This window comes from Capra hircus, chromosome 4 (genome assembly GCF_001704415.2).
Source record: "Capra hircus breed San Clemente chromosome 4, ASM170441v1, whole genome shotgun sequence".
Taxonomy (NCBI): domain Eukaryota; kingdom Metazoa; phylum Chordata; class Mammalia; order Artiodactyla; family Bovidae; genus Capra; species Capra hircus.
The window spans coordinates 17,783,797-17,797,615 of record NC_030811.1 but is presented as its reverse complement, the minus strand read 5'-3'; the positions used below and the strand labels follow the sequence as shown (position 1 = coordinate 17,797,615).

The following is a 13,819-nucleotide window of genomic DNA, read 5'->3' as shown; positions in this document are numbered from 1 at the left end:
TCTGGAGACCCTGCACCGTGTGCACGTTCACGTGAACGCCCCCCTCCTACTTCCCTGCTCCCACCCGGGTCACAAGCCTCCTCCTGAGCGCCCAGGCTGTGGACTCGGACTTGAAGGAGCATGAAACCCTGCGAGCCCCCCAGGTGTTTCAGCGAGAAAGTGATGATGTGACCTGAGCAAGTGGGGAGATGAACTGGCTGGAGCCAGAGCAGGAACGGGGGAGAAGAGGACGGGAGCATGGACGGGGCAGTGGTGATGGAGAGAGGGGTGGAGAGACTAAAGGGCCGCTTCCTCCCTGGCCCCGGTGGTCACAGCCCTTCATTCACTGAGGACTCAGTGCCCAGCTCCCGGTTCTCTCAACTCACTCCTGGCGAACCTGGCACCCACAGAGGATCCACCCAGAGCCTGCATTCACGGTCCACTCCGACAACCGATCCCTGCAGCCACACCCCACACCCTTAACCGAGACCAACACCAGCGCCGATTCACCTCTGAAACCGCCATCCCTCCAGCCCGCCTCCCACCTCGCTGCTATCTGGGATCTCCCCGGACCCCCTTTCTCAGTCTTTCTCCCCTCCTCTTCCCCTTCCTTCCTCATCCAGCCCAAACTCTGCACCTCACCACCCGACCATGTCTTCACAAATCCCCCCACTCCCCTTGGCTCTTGACTACATCTGCCCAAGATTCCCCACCCTGGCTCAAGCCAACTGCCCCCCTCCCCTGGCCCCACACAGCCTGTCAGATGCTACCGGACAAACGCCATCACATGTGCCCTGGCAACACCACCGCTATCTCCCGTCGCCTCAGGCTTCACTCCCACCAGTCCCCTCCAGTTCCTTCTCCCATTATTATTTCTCTCCTACATGAGCTATTTTAAGCCTGCCTGCCCAAAGGAACTTCTTCACTTTGGAGAAATATCCTTCAGTTACTTCTATGTGCTCAGCCATGTCCAACTCTTTGCGAGCCTGTGGACTGCAGCCTACCAGGCTCCTCCATCCATGGGATTTTCCAGGCAAGAGTACTGGAGTGGGTTGCCATTTCCTTCTCCAGGGGATCTTCCCGACCCAAGGATCGAACCCGGGTCTCCCACATTGTAGGCAGATGCTTTACCGTCTGAAGCCACTGGAGATTCTATGTGCTTCTACTCGTTCTTAAATTTTCAACCACTTCTTTACTGATTCTTCAATGATGCCTATGAACATAACCTATGAAGTCTATATATGTTTTCTAAATCTCCATCAACCCCATGAAGTCAATAAGTGGCAAATCTGGTCACCTCCCGCCCTCTTTGCGTCTGTAGGGCCTCCTGTTTTTCTCAAGATCCCCCAAGTCTGAGTCCACAGCCTGTACTCTCAGTAGGAGGTTTATGAGCTGGGCTGGGAGTAGGGACCTAGGATGCAGGGGCTCGTGAGAAAATTAACACAGTGGGTGTCCTGGGGGTGGGGATGCAGGAGGGAAGAGTATTTTTTTTTTTAAGAACTGAACACAATGGCCTTCAGTAGGTCACTAGGCTAGAACATCTTCAGGACAGTGAGATGGTGACACAGACATTCAGTAGAAGCAGGACAGTTGCTATCACACATGCATCCCAAGGCATCCAACCTTGGACCTGAAACAGACGAGCTAAAGGGTACTGAGACATCATCTCAGTGACCCCTTCTTACACCCATGAGATAACCCAGCACAGGGCGACCTGTCCACAGTCACACAGCAAGTCATCGGCTGAGAAGAGCACACTCAGGTCTGCTAACTCAGTTTGGTGTGCTTTCCAACAAATCATGCTGCCTAAGCACATGAAAGAGAAATCATGTCACTGCAAGCCCGCAGATGAAAGGTGGGTGGTCACAACTTGGAAACAAATTAGATCAGTGAGAACAGCATCTCCTAGCTGGGAAAATCAACCTAGTGTAATTATAATTACAGTAATTAGCTGCCTCTAGCACCCAGGGCACTGAGAGAAAAACCTGTGGCTCCCAGGTCCCCTGTGACTTTTCACAACCCCTGGCTGGGCTCTGTTTTCAGGATTAAATGAGGCATTTCCTGACAAAGACTGCAGCAGCTGTTCCCAAGGGGCTGGGGAGGTGAGGATTTAAAATGACGTCCTCCGTGCCCTTTGATTCTCAACCCAGAGACAACCAAGCAAACAAGATAGAATCCCAAACAGTTTCAACGTCATGGTTTTAAATCAATTGTTCCAATAGTGAAAAGACAATTGCAAGATATTAAGTGGAATATTGCCCATACGCCATCAACTTTCAACTAGGGGTTTATGGCATCTGGATCAGCAGTTCCAAAAGTCGAAGTGCCTAAAAATAAGCTGATTCCCAGTTACTAACACCAAAGATTCTAATGTAGGTGAAGGGAGAGCCACAGAAACCTAAATTCTTAACAAGCACCCCCAAGTCCCCAAAGGATGATGATGATGCAGGGGGTCTAGGGATCACACCTTCGGAACATTTATCTAAGTCTTCGCTTATAGGCTACTACACCACTCAAGAAGTATAGCAAATATTCAACTGAAATTGTTCATAATAAAACAGTGCATTAAGTAAGATAAAAAGTTAACATGCCATTAGGCATACACGCAATGAAAAAACAAAATGGCAGATTTTGCTAACTAAAATAATTAAATTTCAAGACTATATAAAATTTAAAGGAAAATCCATTAGGAGGGGGAGAATACAACAAAAAGGAGGGGAAAAAAACAGTTGCTATCTTAAAAAAAATTTACATATATATGTGTGTATACATATATATTGGGCTTCCCAGGTGGCTCAGTGATAAAGAACCTACCTCATCAGAGATGAGGGCTGGATTCCTGGGTTGGGAAGATCACCTAGAAATGGCAATCCACTCCAGTATTCTTGCCTGGGAAATTCCAAGGACAGAGGAGCCTGGCTGGCTACAGTCCACAGGGTCACAAAAGAGTCAGACATGACTTAGTGACTAAACTATACATATATATCATGGATAAAAAAGCAAAAACAGAAAATTCACAGACTACAAAAACAAAATAAACAAAAAATATTCAACTCAAAAGTAATAAAAAATTAAAGCAATGTGTTACAAATTTAACAAGTTTTAAAAGTAATAATGCTGGTGGTGATGAAGTGAAACAGTAAACTGCATAGACTGCTTGGGGTAATTTCAGAACTACAGAAGCTGATTCCTTTAACAACCACCTACTGAGACACGTATTAGACACCCAGCACACCAAACAAAATATGCAAAGATCCAGGCTGGTGGATTTAGATCTAAAAATAGTCTAATTTCTCTTCTGGAAATGTATTATAAAGGGGGAAAAGAGCCCACACACAAAGAAATCTAGACAAAGCCTTACCTACATACCTATTCATCACAGCATTATTTATAACAGGAAAAAAAAAAGCTGGAAATAATAAAAGGATAATTGAGTAAATTATTAGGATGGAAACTGTGTTTGCAAACAATATTTCATGAATAGGGAAATGCTTAAGTTAAATATTGAGTGAAAAAAGTAAATACATAAATTCAATTTTTTTTAATGTTAACAAAGCAAAGACAAAGTTATTTACAGAGTTGGCTATAGATTGTGGGATTAAGGATACCTGTTATCTGTACCTTCCAATAATTTTCAAAGTTTCACTTTCATAATAACTATTATCTTAAGAAAGACTTACCCCTGAATAAAATGAAGAAATGGGATACAATCTTTTCTTTTTACATCGGGGATGTAGGATTCTTAAAGCACTCCATTCAAAAACAAGTCCAAAGCATTACATCTTGTTTCCACAACAGTGAACCATCAAGACCAAACTTATAAATGTTTAAACAAACCAAACAACAAAAAAAAAAGGGCACATTCAAAATGCTGAATAAAACAGAAATAGACAAGAAATCAATAAGACACAGAAATTTACATAAAGACAGAAATAAATGGGGATAACTGGAGGGCAGATTCCATTTAACAAAGTTACCAAGGAAAGACAAACCTGTGGAAGGAGGAGAGAGTCTATAGGCAGCCACAGAAGGAACAAGTGCCTAACCTAGGAGACCCAAGGCAGGAGAAAGACACACTTTCTAGTGCCACTTACTCTTCAGGAAGAGAACCAGCACAGCAGGGTTTGGCATAGCCTCCTCCAGCCCCACTCCAGTTGGGAAAATACAACACTCAGGACGAGAAGCCCAAGGGTCCTAGTGGCACAGAGCAAGATGTGGGCCAAACAACTGAAACGCAGCATCTCCTCAGGGTCACATGCCACTCACCATGCCCAGGTGTCCTACATTAGGAAACCACCCTCCACCACTATCACTCTCTCAGCCTTCCAGAGGATCGGTTCCACCTTTTAAGAGATCTTCCCTGGGAAGCTGTTTCCCTTGCTGACTCTCCTGCTCGGGGACAGCCCACGTGAGGTCTCTTGCTTATGAGCTACTTTGGGTCCCAACAGGGTCCCTGAGGACAGGCACTATGTCCTCCCCTTCTTCAGTTCCCATCCTATGACGCAGCCTAGAAGCAGCTGTGCAAACCAGAGGGGCCCAATACACCAACCAGAGAAAGGATGAAGTCTCTGCTTCCGCGATGTTGGCTCTAGAGCGGAAATAAAATGACTTTCAAGTCTCCGCATTTAATGTTTGCATTGGAGGTTACAGGGAACAGGAAAAGACTAGAGAAGAGAAAATTATGGAGGGACAATACAAACAGCTCCATTTACTTTAAATTTATCAAGAGCCTTAGTATTCTCATCTGTAAAATGGGCATAACAATGCCTAACTCACAGAGTATCAGATCATGTATATAAAATGCGGCGCCTGGCACACAGGACGCACTCAGTAAATGGAAACAATCAGTTTGCCATGTTCCATAGCAGATGAATCCATCAGTATCAGATGGGCTTTACTGCTTGACTAAAGCCAAGAGTCCACTTGATGATTACCTCTTCTCACGAAAAACCTAGGATCTCCATTTCTCTGGACACACAGGCTAGAATACACAGGAACCAGATTGAGAGCTGAGGCACTGGGTCAGGCAGCGCAGTCTCTTTCAAATGCCCGAAAGAGACCCATTTTGTCCCCCTGGTTCTGCTATGGCTCCCTGAGCAGGGTTCCACCCAGCTATGGGAAAGCTATGAGGTGGTCTCAGGTGTGCCTAAGTTCACAGGTTAAGCGCCATGAGGCGAATGGAAAACAGAGGACTCTGCACCAACTAGCCTGTGACCTTGAGCAAGTCAGTTATGTGTCAATTTCCTCTTCAGTAAGAGGAGCAGTTCCCGTCTGTGATCCCTCAAGTCCCTTCCTGTGCTTTTGTGTCCCATCCTCTATGTGGCACTGGTTATAATTCCAACAGTGAGGTCCAGGGACACCTTCAAACGTGTTCCATTTCCTCCCAGAGCCACTTGGCGGTCCCCTGGAACTGCTCCCACCAGAAGGGAGGGTTTGGAGCTGCTTCCACAGCTTTCTGGTTTTGTTCAGCGTGCAGCCGCTCTGCACACTGCTCACTCCACCTTTTCTGCCCCCAAAGTGGTCGTGCGTGTGCGCGCTTGTGTGTGTGTGTGTGTGTGTCTGTGTCTGTGTGTGCACGCGCACAAGCGCGCGCTGGGGCAATCACCGGCTTGCATCATGTCAGCTCAGAGATGGTTTGCAGACCATCCTACATGTATGCTCAGGGTGGACAAATAAACATTTCAGAGGAGCAATATGAATTAAATCATTTCCTCAACAACAAAACCCGCCCACATGCTTCTTCATAAATCATGCCTCTTAATTCCACGCTGTCAGTAAACTGCCTCTATTATAAACAACCCTTACTCTTTTCATGCCCTGACACTTAAGAATCACAATATTTTCAATAGTACTCTGTTGTACCAATGCCTTTGCAGAAGTAACAGCAATAGCTATTTCCCTGGAAAGATCCATGGCCAGGGCTCTTTCCAAGAGATATTCTTTGAATGTTCTTTGTGTCCTGGTGCACTGGGGGACACGGCCAGCTGCCTGCATCTGGGGGACGCAGGGCCACCCAGAGTAATGCAACACTGTTTTAAAGCACACACACCAAATGTACCCTTTAGCCCCGACCATCAAGTATTTCCCCGAATTTGCTGTAACCAAATTCATACAGCCATGCATAAATACAATTCCAGTGCCTGCGTTTTGCAGGGGAAAATAAAGACACATTCTGAGATGAAGCCGCCAGATCCGCCTCAGGCTCTGTGTATAGCAGAATAAGCTTTGCAGACTTTTGGCAAGATTGGCCAGAATCTGCTTGCTTTTTCGTATTATTTTTTCCGTGCCTTTATCTGCTGGGCCCAACGAGAATTGAAAAGCATCTCCAGAAAGGAGGGCGAGGGAGCGGTGGAGAATAAAAGAGGATGGGCGGGGAAAGCCAGATTTTGAAAAGAGCAGCGATAAAGGAAAGGCAGGGTCGCGCCGGAGGGTCTCCGCGGAGCTTACCTGGGGCGCACGAGGTCGGCCGGGCCAGCAGCAGCAGCCAGAGGCCAGGGAGCAGCAGCAGCCCGGAGCGGCGGCGGCGGCGGCGGCGGGCGCGGCGGGCGGAAGGCCCGCGGCCGCTCGGCCCCGGGACCAGCGCGACCCCGGCGCGGGTCTTCCCCTCCATGGCCGCGCCTCGGCGTCGGCGCCGCGCCCCCGGCAGTCCCGGCCGGCGCCCCGGCCCGGCCTCGCGGCTCTGCACTCTCAGGCCCGGGAGGGGCGGCCGCTGCGGCGGCGGCGGCTGGGACGGGGCGCCGCGCACCGGCGCGGAGAGAGGCCGGCGAGGCGGGGGCGGGCCGGGGGCCGGAACCGCGGACGGACGGGGGCTGCCAGCCGCACGCCGGCCTCGCCGCTCCGCCCCCTTCGGAGGCTCCGAGGCGCTGCCCGGCAACGCGCGGGCCCGGGCGCGGGGAGGCGAGCACCACCTCCCGGCCGGCCGGGAACCTGCCTGAGGGGCAGCCAGGCGGCGGGAGCGGGCGCGCGGGGGCTGCGCGGCGCAAGGCCCGAGCCCGGCCCGCCCCCGGGATCCGCCTCCTGGGAGGGGGCGCGCGGGACGCGGGAGGCCTGGGACCAGGGGGCGGCCGGCGCCGCCCGGACCCGCACCGAACGCCGGGTCCCGCCGCCCTGGTGGCCCGGCGTCCAGTTCCCCGGGGGAGCCCGGAGGGAGGGGGCGCCGCGAGGAGGGGTCAGAGCCGGAAAACCTGGCCAGCGCGAGCGCGGCGGGCCTCTCGTTCCTCCTCTGGCTCCAGTCGGTGCGGGGCAGCAGGTGTGACTGGGGCTCCTGCGTTGGTAGGACAGCCTTCGGGGCTGCAGTGGGGACAAAACGAAGGAGAAATCGGCGGCCCCTTTCCAAGAGTCCGACGTGCAGTAGAGGAGAGCGCGCGCACAGCCCTACCCATCCTGTCTCCCGCCTGCAGGTCTTGCCTCCGGACCAGGTGACTGGGAAAGGAACAGACAGGATGCTCTGCGCCCGGGAAGCCCGCAAATCGCGCACGTAGTAGGCCTGCAGGAGGCGCCTACAGAATCGAATTGAAGCAGAACGCCGAAGAATTGAGGCTTTTGAACTGTGGTGTTGGAGAAGACTCTTGAAAGTCCCTTCGACTGCAAGGAGATCCAACCAGTCCATTCTAAAGGAGATCAGTCCTGAATATTCATTGCAAGGACTGATGCTGAAGCTGAAACTCCAATACTTTGGCCACCTGATGCGAAGAGCTGACTCATTTGAAAAGACCCTGATGCTGGGAAAGATTGAAGGCGGGAGGAGAAGGGGACGACAGACGATGAGATGGTTGGATGGCATCACCGACTCAATGGACATGAGTTATGGTAAACTCTGGGAGTTGGTGATGGACAGGGCAGTCCATGGGGTCACAAAGAGTCGCACACGACTGAGCGACTGAACTGAACTGAACTGACTGGGGAGAGAACCACGCACGCCCAGGCTCTCTTAGAGAAAGCAGTGGTCTTGGGAAGGGAAGAGAATGCCAGAGGATTTTTCGGACTGGTTGCGAGGATCAGAATAGCGAGGATATGAGTTAACATTTGTCTGGTGCCTGCTGTGCAAGTGGAGTGTCTTAACTCCGAGGACGCCCCATGGATTAAAGGTCTTGGGACACGGAATTGACAGTTTTGGATCTTGGCATCCTGTTGGAATGCTTGCACCAGTCAGATTATAAAAGGTGTGAGTTGGGGACACTGTTGTATTGCCCCAGGAAACTACAGTGGACTGTGGAGAATGTGAATCACCCACAAAGGATGCAGATTGCTCTCCAGTCCAGTTTCCCTGCTAGGCCCAGCCTTGCAGCTCCAGCACAACTAAACTTCCTGTCTGGTGGTGAGAGTATTGGAGAATCAGCAATAGCCCTTGCTCAGAATAAGGCTGAGGTACCTACCTATACGTACCTACTTGTTAGTTTCAAGGAAGATATTTGAGTGCTTCGGCAGCACATATACTAAAAATTGGGAAGAAGATAATTGAGAATAAAGGTTAAAGATAACTTTTGTTGATATTCCTATTTGGTTTTGTACTTTTTAATCCCTCCTTATCATAAACAGTCCTTTTTCTTAGCACTTGATCACGTCCCTTCATAGATAAAGTGAAAGTGAAGTCACTCAGTCACGTCCAACTCTTTGCGACCCCATAGGTTGTAGCCTACCAGGCTCCTCTGTCTATGGGATTTTCCAGGCAATAATACTGGAGTGGATTGCCATTTCCTTCTTCAGGGGATCTTCCCAACCCAGGGCTCGAACCCGGGTCTCCCACATTGTAGACAGACACTTTACTGTCTGAGCCACAACATCACCACTCTCCATAGATAAGGAGCTTTGCAAACCTTGCTTCCAGCTCATAATCTACAGGTTAGTACTCAGATGGAGACACTGCCTATCCATGCATGTCTGGTCCTTGGATATCAGCCCTAGATCTTCATTTTCTGATTTCACCTCATTTGACCACAGACCTCTGCCTTGGGTAATTCTTAAATTGTTCTTGTCCTGTTAATGTTATCTTTTATGAATTTATGCTTCGTGTCTCCAGCCAAATTGATAGGAAGCTCAAAGATGATGTCATCCTGTTTAGCACTGCCCATAGCACCAGTCAGCCCTTGTTATCCATTTGTTGATTTGAATCAGAGAGTCCACCTGCCCAGTGAAGAGGTTCAACCTTTCAGATCTGGCCCCAGCCTCCAGGAGGCTTCCACCTACCCTAGAAGACAGGGTGTGACAGAAGGGAGGTGCCCTCACAAATTGTAAGTCAATTCGAGAAAAAGGAAATATTTTCCCAGCCATTAAGAAAGGATCAACATCAATTGGAAATAGACATTGCAACTTCGATAGGAATGAGGCAAGGCCACCAACTCTCTAAGGAAAATGAGATTCCTAGTGTCCCATAGTATCCCAGCTTTGAAGGCATGAAACTTCCCTGCTGGTCCAGTGCTTGAGAATCCGCCTGCCAATGCTGGGGACACGGGTTCAATCCCTGGTCAGGGAAGATCCCACATGCCAAGGAGCAACTAAGCCCATTTGCCACGGCTACCAAGCTAGATAGAGCTTGTGAGCCACAACTACTGAAGCCCTCAAGCCCTAGAGCCCGTGCTATCCAACAAGAGAAGCCACGGCACTGAGAAGCCCTTGCACCACAGCTAGAGAGTAGCCCCTGCTCGCCTCAACTAGAGAAAACCAGATCAACAAGGAAGACTCAGTACAGCCAAATATTTTAAAACATTTTTAAAAAGAATCCACCTTCAGTGCAGGGGATGTGGGTTCAATCCCTGGTTGGGGAATAAGACATCACATGCAATGGCTCAGCTAACCCTGCAAGACACAAATAGAGAGCCCATGTGTCAAAACTAAGACCCAATATGAAACCACCTAAGCACTCATCAACAGGTGAATGGTAAAGTAATCACACACACACACATGACTATTATTAAACCATGGAAAAGAAGGAAATCCTGTTATTTGCAACAACATGGATAGATCTTACAGGCATTAGAGTGGTGATGTTGTGGCTCAGACGGTAAAGCGTCTGTCTACAATGTGGGAGACCCGGGTTCGAGCCCTGGGTTGGGAAGATCCCCTGGAGAAGGGAATGGCAATCCACTCCAGTATTCTTGCCTGGAAAATCCCATGGACAGAGGAGCCTGGTAGGCTACAGTCTATGGGGTCACAAAGAGTCGGACACGACTGAGCGACTTCACTTTCACTTTCTACAGGCATTATGCTAAGTGCAATAAAGAAAGACAAATACTGTATGATCTCATTTATTTGTGGAATCTAAAAACATGGAGCTCATAGAAACAGAGTAGAGTGGTGGTTACCAAGGACCGAGGGAAATGGGGAGATGTTGGTCAGAGAGTACAGACTTTCAGTTAAAAGATGAATAGTTCCAGGGATCTAATGTTCGGCAAAGTGATTGTAATCAATAATAGTTTAAAGTTGTGAGCACAGAGCTTTAATAGCCTTAACATAACAACAAAATAGTAATTATGTGAGGTGAAAGTTGTGTTAACCTTATTGCAGTAAACATTTCACTATATTTCTGAGTATCAAATTGTCACTTTGTGCAGCTTCAACTTATACCTTGTTATATGTCAATTACACCTCAATAAAGCCGGAAGGGGTAAGAACCATTGAGCTAGAAGTTTGAGTCCAACTTTCTACTAAAAATAAGACAGAAACTTAGTAGAGAAGCTGGGATAGTCTAAGGACTCAAACACCTGGCTAAAAGGTCGAGACTTAACTTTGTAAGCAAGTGGGGTATCATTAATGATTTTTTTGAGATAGTATTACAACTAAACACAAGAAGGATTACTCAATTAACAATATATAAGATGATTTGGAGAGAGAAAAGACTGCAAGTGGAGAGACTGATTAGAACAAGATCTTAACAGTGCATGACTGAAGTATAAAAGATCACAGGCTTTTCACCATCAAATAGACCTTTTTAAAAAATTGATTATATCCATTTGTGCCAGAGTGTGGGGAAACAGGCACTCTCAGATTCTAGTGGTGGAGGTGTAAATTGGCATATCCATTTCGGAGGATGATTAAACCTTATCTATCAAAATTTAAAATCAGTTCACCATCTGGTACAGAAAATTCCATATATATATAATATATATATTATATATATATATATAAAGTGAAGTGAAGTCACTCAGTTGTGTCTGACTCTTTGTGACCCCATGGACTATAGCCTACCAGGCTCCTCTGTCCATGGAATTTTCCAGGCAAGAGTACTGGAGTGGGGTGCCATTGCCTTCTCCAGGGGATCTTCCTAACCTAGGGATCAAACCCAGGTCTCTTGCATTGCAGGCAGACGTTTTACCATCTGAACCACCTGGGAATATATATGCTTTGGTTTCTGCTTCTTTTTCTTCCTTTCTTTTTCTTCATTGCTTTTCCTTTTTTAAATCAAGCTTAATTCAGACAGGTAAATTCAGTCAAATAATTCAATCAGATAAAATTCACCTCTTTAAAGTATACCTACAGCTCACTGATTTTTGACAAACAAGTAACTGCCACCACATTTAAGACACAGAGCATTTCTACTGCCCTACAAAGTTCCCTTGTGCCAGCCCACAGTCTATCCCGTGCCCCTTTCCCAATCCCTAACAACCACCAATCTGCTTTCTATTTCTATAGCTTTGCCTCTCCCAGAATTTCATATATAAATGGAATAATATGATATGTAGCCTTTTGTGGCTGGTTTCTTTTGTTTACTTTGAGATTCATTCAGGTTGTTGTGTATATCAGCAATTTGTCCCTTTCTGTTGCTAACTAGTATTCTGTTGAATGGCCATACCACAATTTGTTAATCCACTCACCAATTGATGGACATTTGGCTTGTTTTCAGTTTTGTTTTGTTTTGGCTGTTATGAATACAGTTGCTATAAACATTTGCTTCCAAGTCTTTGTGTGACAATGTTTTCATTTCTCTTAGGTAAAAACCTTGGATTTGAGTTGGTAGGTCATGTGGCTAATAATATATTTAACTTTACGTGAAACTGTCTTCCAAAATGGATATGATATTTTACATTCTCACTGGCCATGTATGATAGTTTCAGTTGTTCCATGTCCATGTCGGCACTTGCTTTTATCAGTCATTTTAATTTGGACCATTCTAGTAGGCATGTGGGGCTTCCCAGGTGGCTCAGTGCTAAAGAATCCACCTGCCAATGCAGGAGATGTGGGTTCAATCCCTGGGTCAGGAAGATCCCTGGAGTAGGAAATGGCAACCCACTCCAGTATTCTTGCTTGGAAAATTCCATGGATAGAGGAACTTGGTGGGCTATGGTCTACAGGGTCGCAAAAGAGTCAGACACAGCTGATCGACTGAGCACGCACACGGTAGGCATGTAGTGATATTTTGTTATGGTCTTTAATTTGCATTTTCCTGATGAGTGATATTATTGAACACCTTCCGTGTGTTCATTTTCCATTAATATTTCTTTTTTGATGAAGTGCCTGTGTGAATCTTTTACTCATTCTATAATTGCACTGTTTTCTTATTATCAAGTTGTAAGTATCTTTATTTATCCTGGATACAAATTCTTTTTCAGACAACTATTTTGGCAAATATTTTGAGTCCATAACTTGTCTTTCTCTTAACAATATCTTTTGAAAAGCAGACATTTTTAACTTTGATGAGGTCCAATTTGTAAATATTTTTGCTTTTGCTTTCTATGTCCTAAGAAAATTTTTGTCTAACCCGAGGTCACAAATATTTTCTATGTTTTGTTTTAGAAATATAATGTTTAGCTTTTATATTTAGCTCTTCAATTCATCTGAGTCAACTTCTATATATTTTGCTAAATAGAAGTTGCCGTTAACCCTTCACGTACAAAGTCATTATTTTATAGCACCATTTATTTATACTTTTTAAATTTTTATTTTATTAATATAGTAATATTAATTATAGTGTTAATTAATGTTTGTTTTTACTGCCCTGAGTCTTCACTGCCACATGCTGGTTTTCTCCAGTTGTGATGGGGGGCCACTCTCTGGTTGTGATGTATGGGCATCTCATTGCAGTTGGTTTTTGTTGCAGAGCACGGGCTCGAGAGCACATGGGTTTCAGTAGTTGTGGTACATGGTGTTAGTTGCCCTGCGGCATGTGAAATTGTCCCAGAGCAAGGATGGAACCCACGTCCCCTGCATTGGCAGGTAGATTCTTAACCACTAGACCACAAGGGAAGTCCAATTTTGTACCTTTTCAAAATTTATTACAATATATATGTGGGTCTTACCTTGGACCTTCTATTCTGTTCCATGTGAGATCTATATACCTCATAAGGGAGGAGAGAAAGCAAGACAGTATAGTGTAATCCCATTAATGGAAAAAAGTGTGTTGATTGGAAATTATTTTTTCCCCAGTTTTCCCACTGGGAAAAGAACTAATATTTGGAAAGGGATTGAGGAGTAAATATTTGAAGAGGAACGTTCACTTTTACGGAGAGGAGCATTCATTTGTAACTCTATATGGTAATACATCTGATTATAGTATAATAATATTATATCATTTGCATTTTTAACACAAGCATAATGCTTTTGTATTTTAACTAAAATCTCTGTGTGTTTGAGTGGAAATTAGAAAACAGATGAGACACACACATCTCGGGGAGATCGTAAAGGATAGGGAAGCCTGGCACGCTGCAGTTCATGGGATCGCAAAGAGTTGAACACGACTTAGTGACTGAACAGCACCACCACCACTCTGGATGTTAAATCAGCTGATGAAATATGAGGAAAGAAAAGAATAAAAGATGATGCAGAGGTTTTGAGGTCATATGTGCAAGGGTAAGCCAAAGGAAGCCAGTAGAAAGACTGGGGTGGGGGAAGAAGGAGGTTGGGAGCT

The 13,819-nt window shown here is 46.4% G+C and overlaps 1 protein-coding gene across 1 annotated transcript in view; it reads right to left on the bottom strand.

Annotated features, from left to right (window-relative positions):
- KIAA1549 (KIAA1549 ortholog) overlaps positions 1–11,803 on the bottom strand; it is a 131,012-nt gene extending 119,209 nt beyond the window's left edge. The window contains exons 1-3 of the mRNA XM_018047488.1: positions 11,790–11,803; positions 7,387–7,478; positions 6,427–7,269 (exon numbers count right to left, since the gene is read on the bottom strand). Coding sequence (XP_017902977.1) covers positions 6,427–7,269; positions 7,387–7,478; positions 11,790–11,803 — 949 coding nt within the window. The remainder of the gene's footprint in view (positions 1–6,426; positions 7,270–7,386; positions 7,479–11,789) is intronic.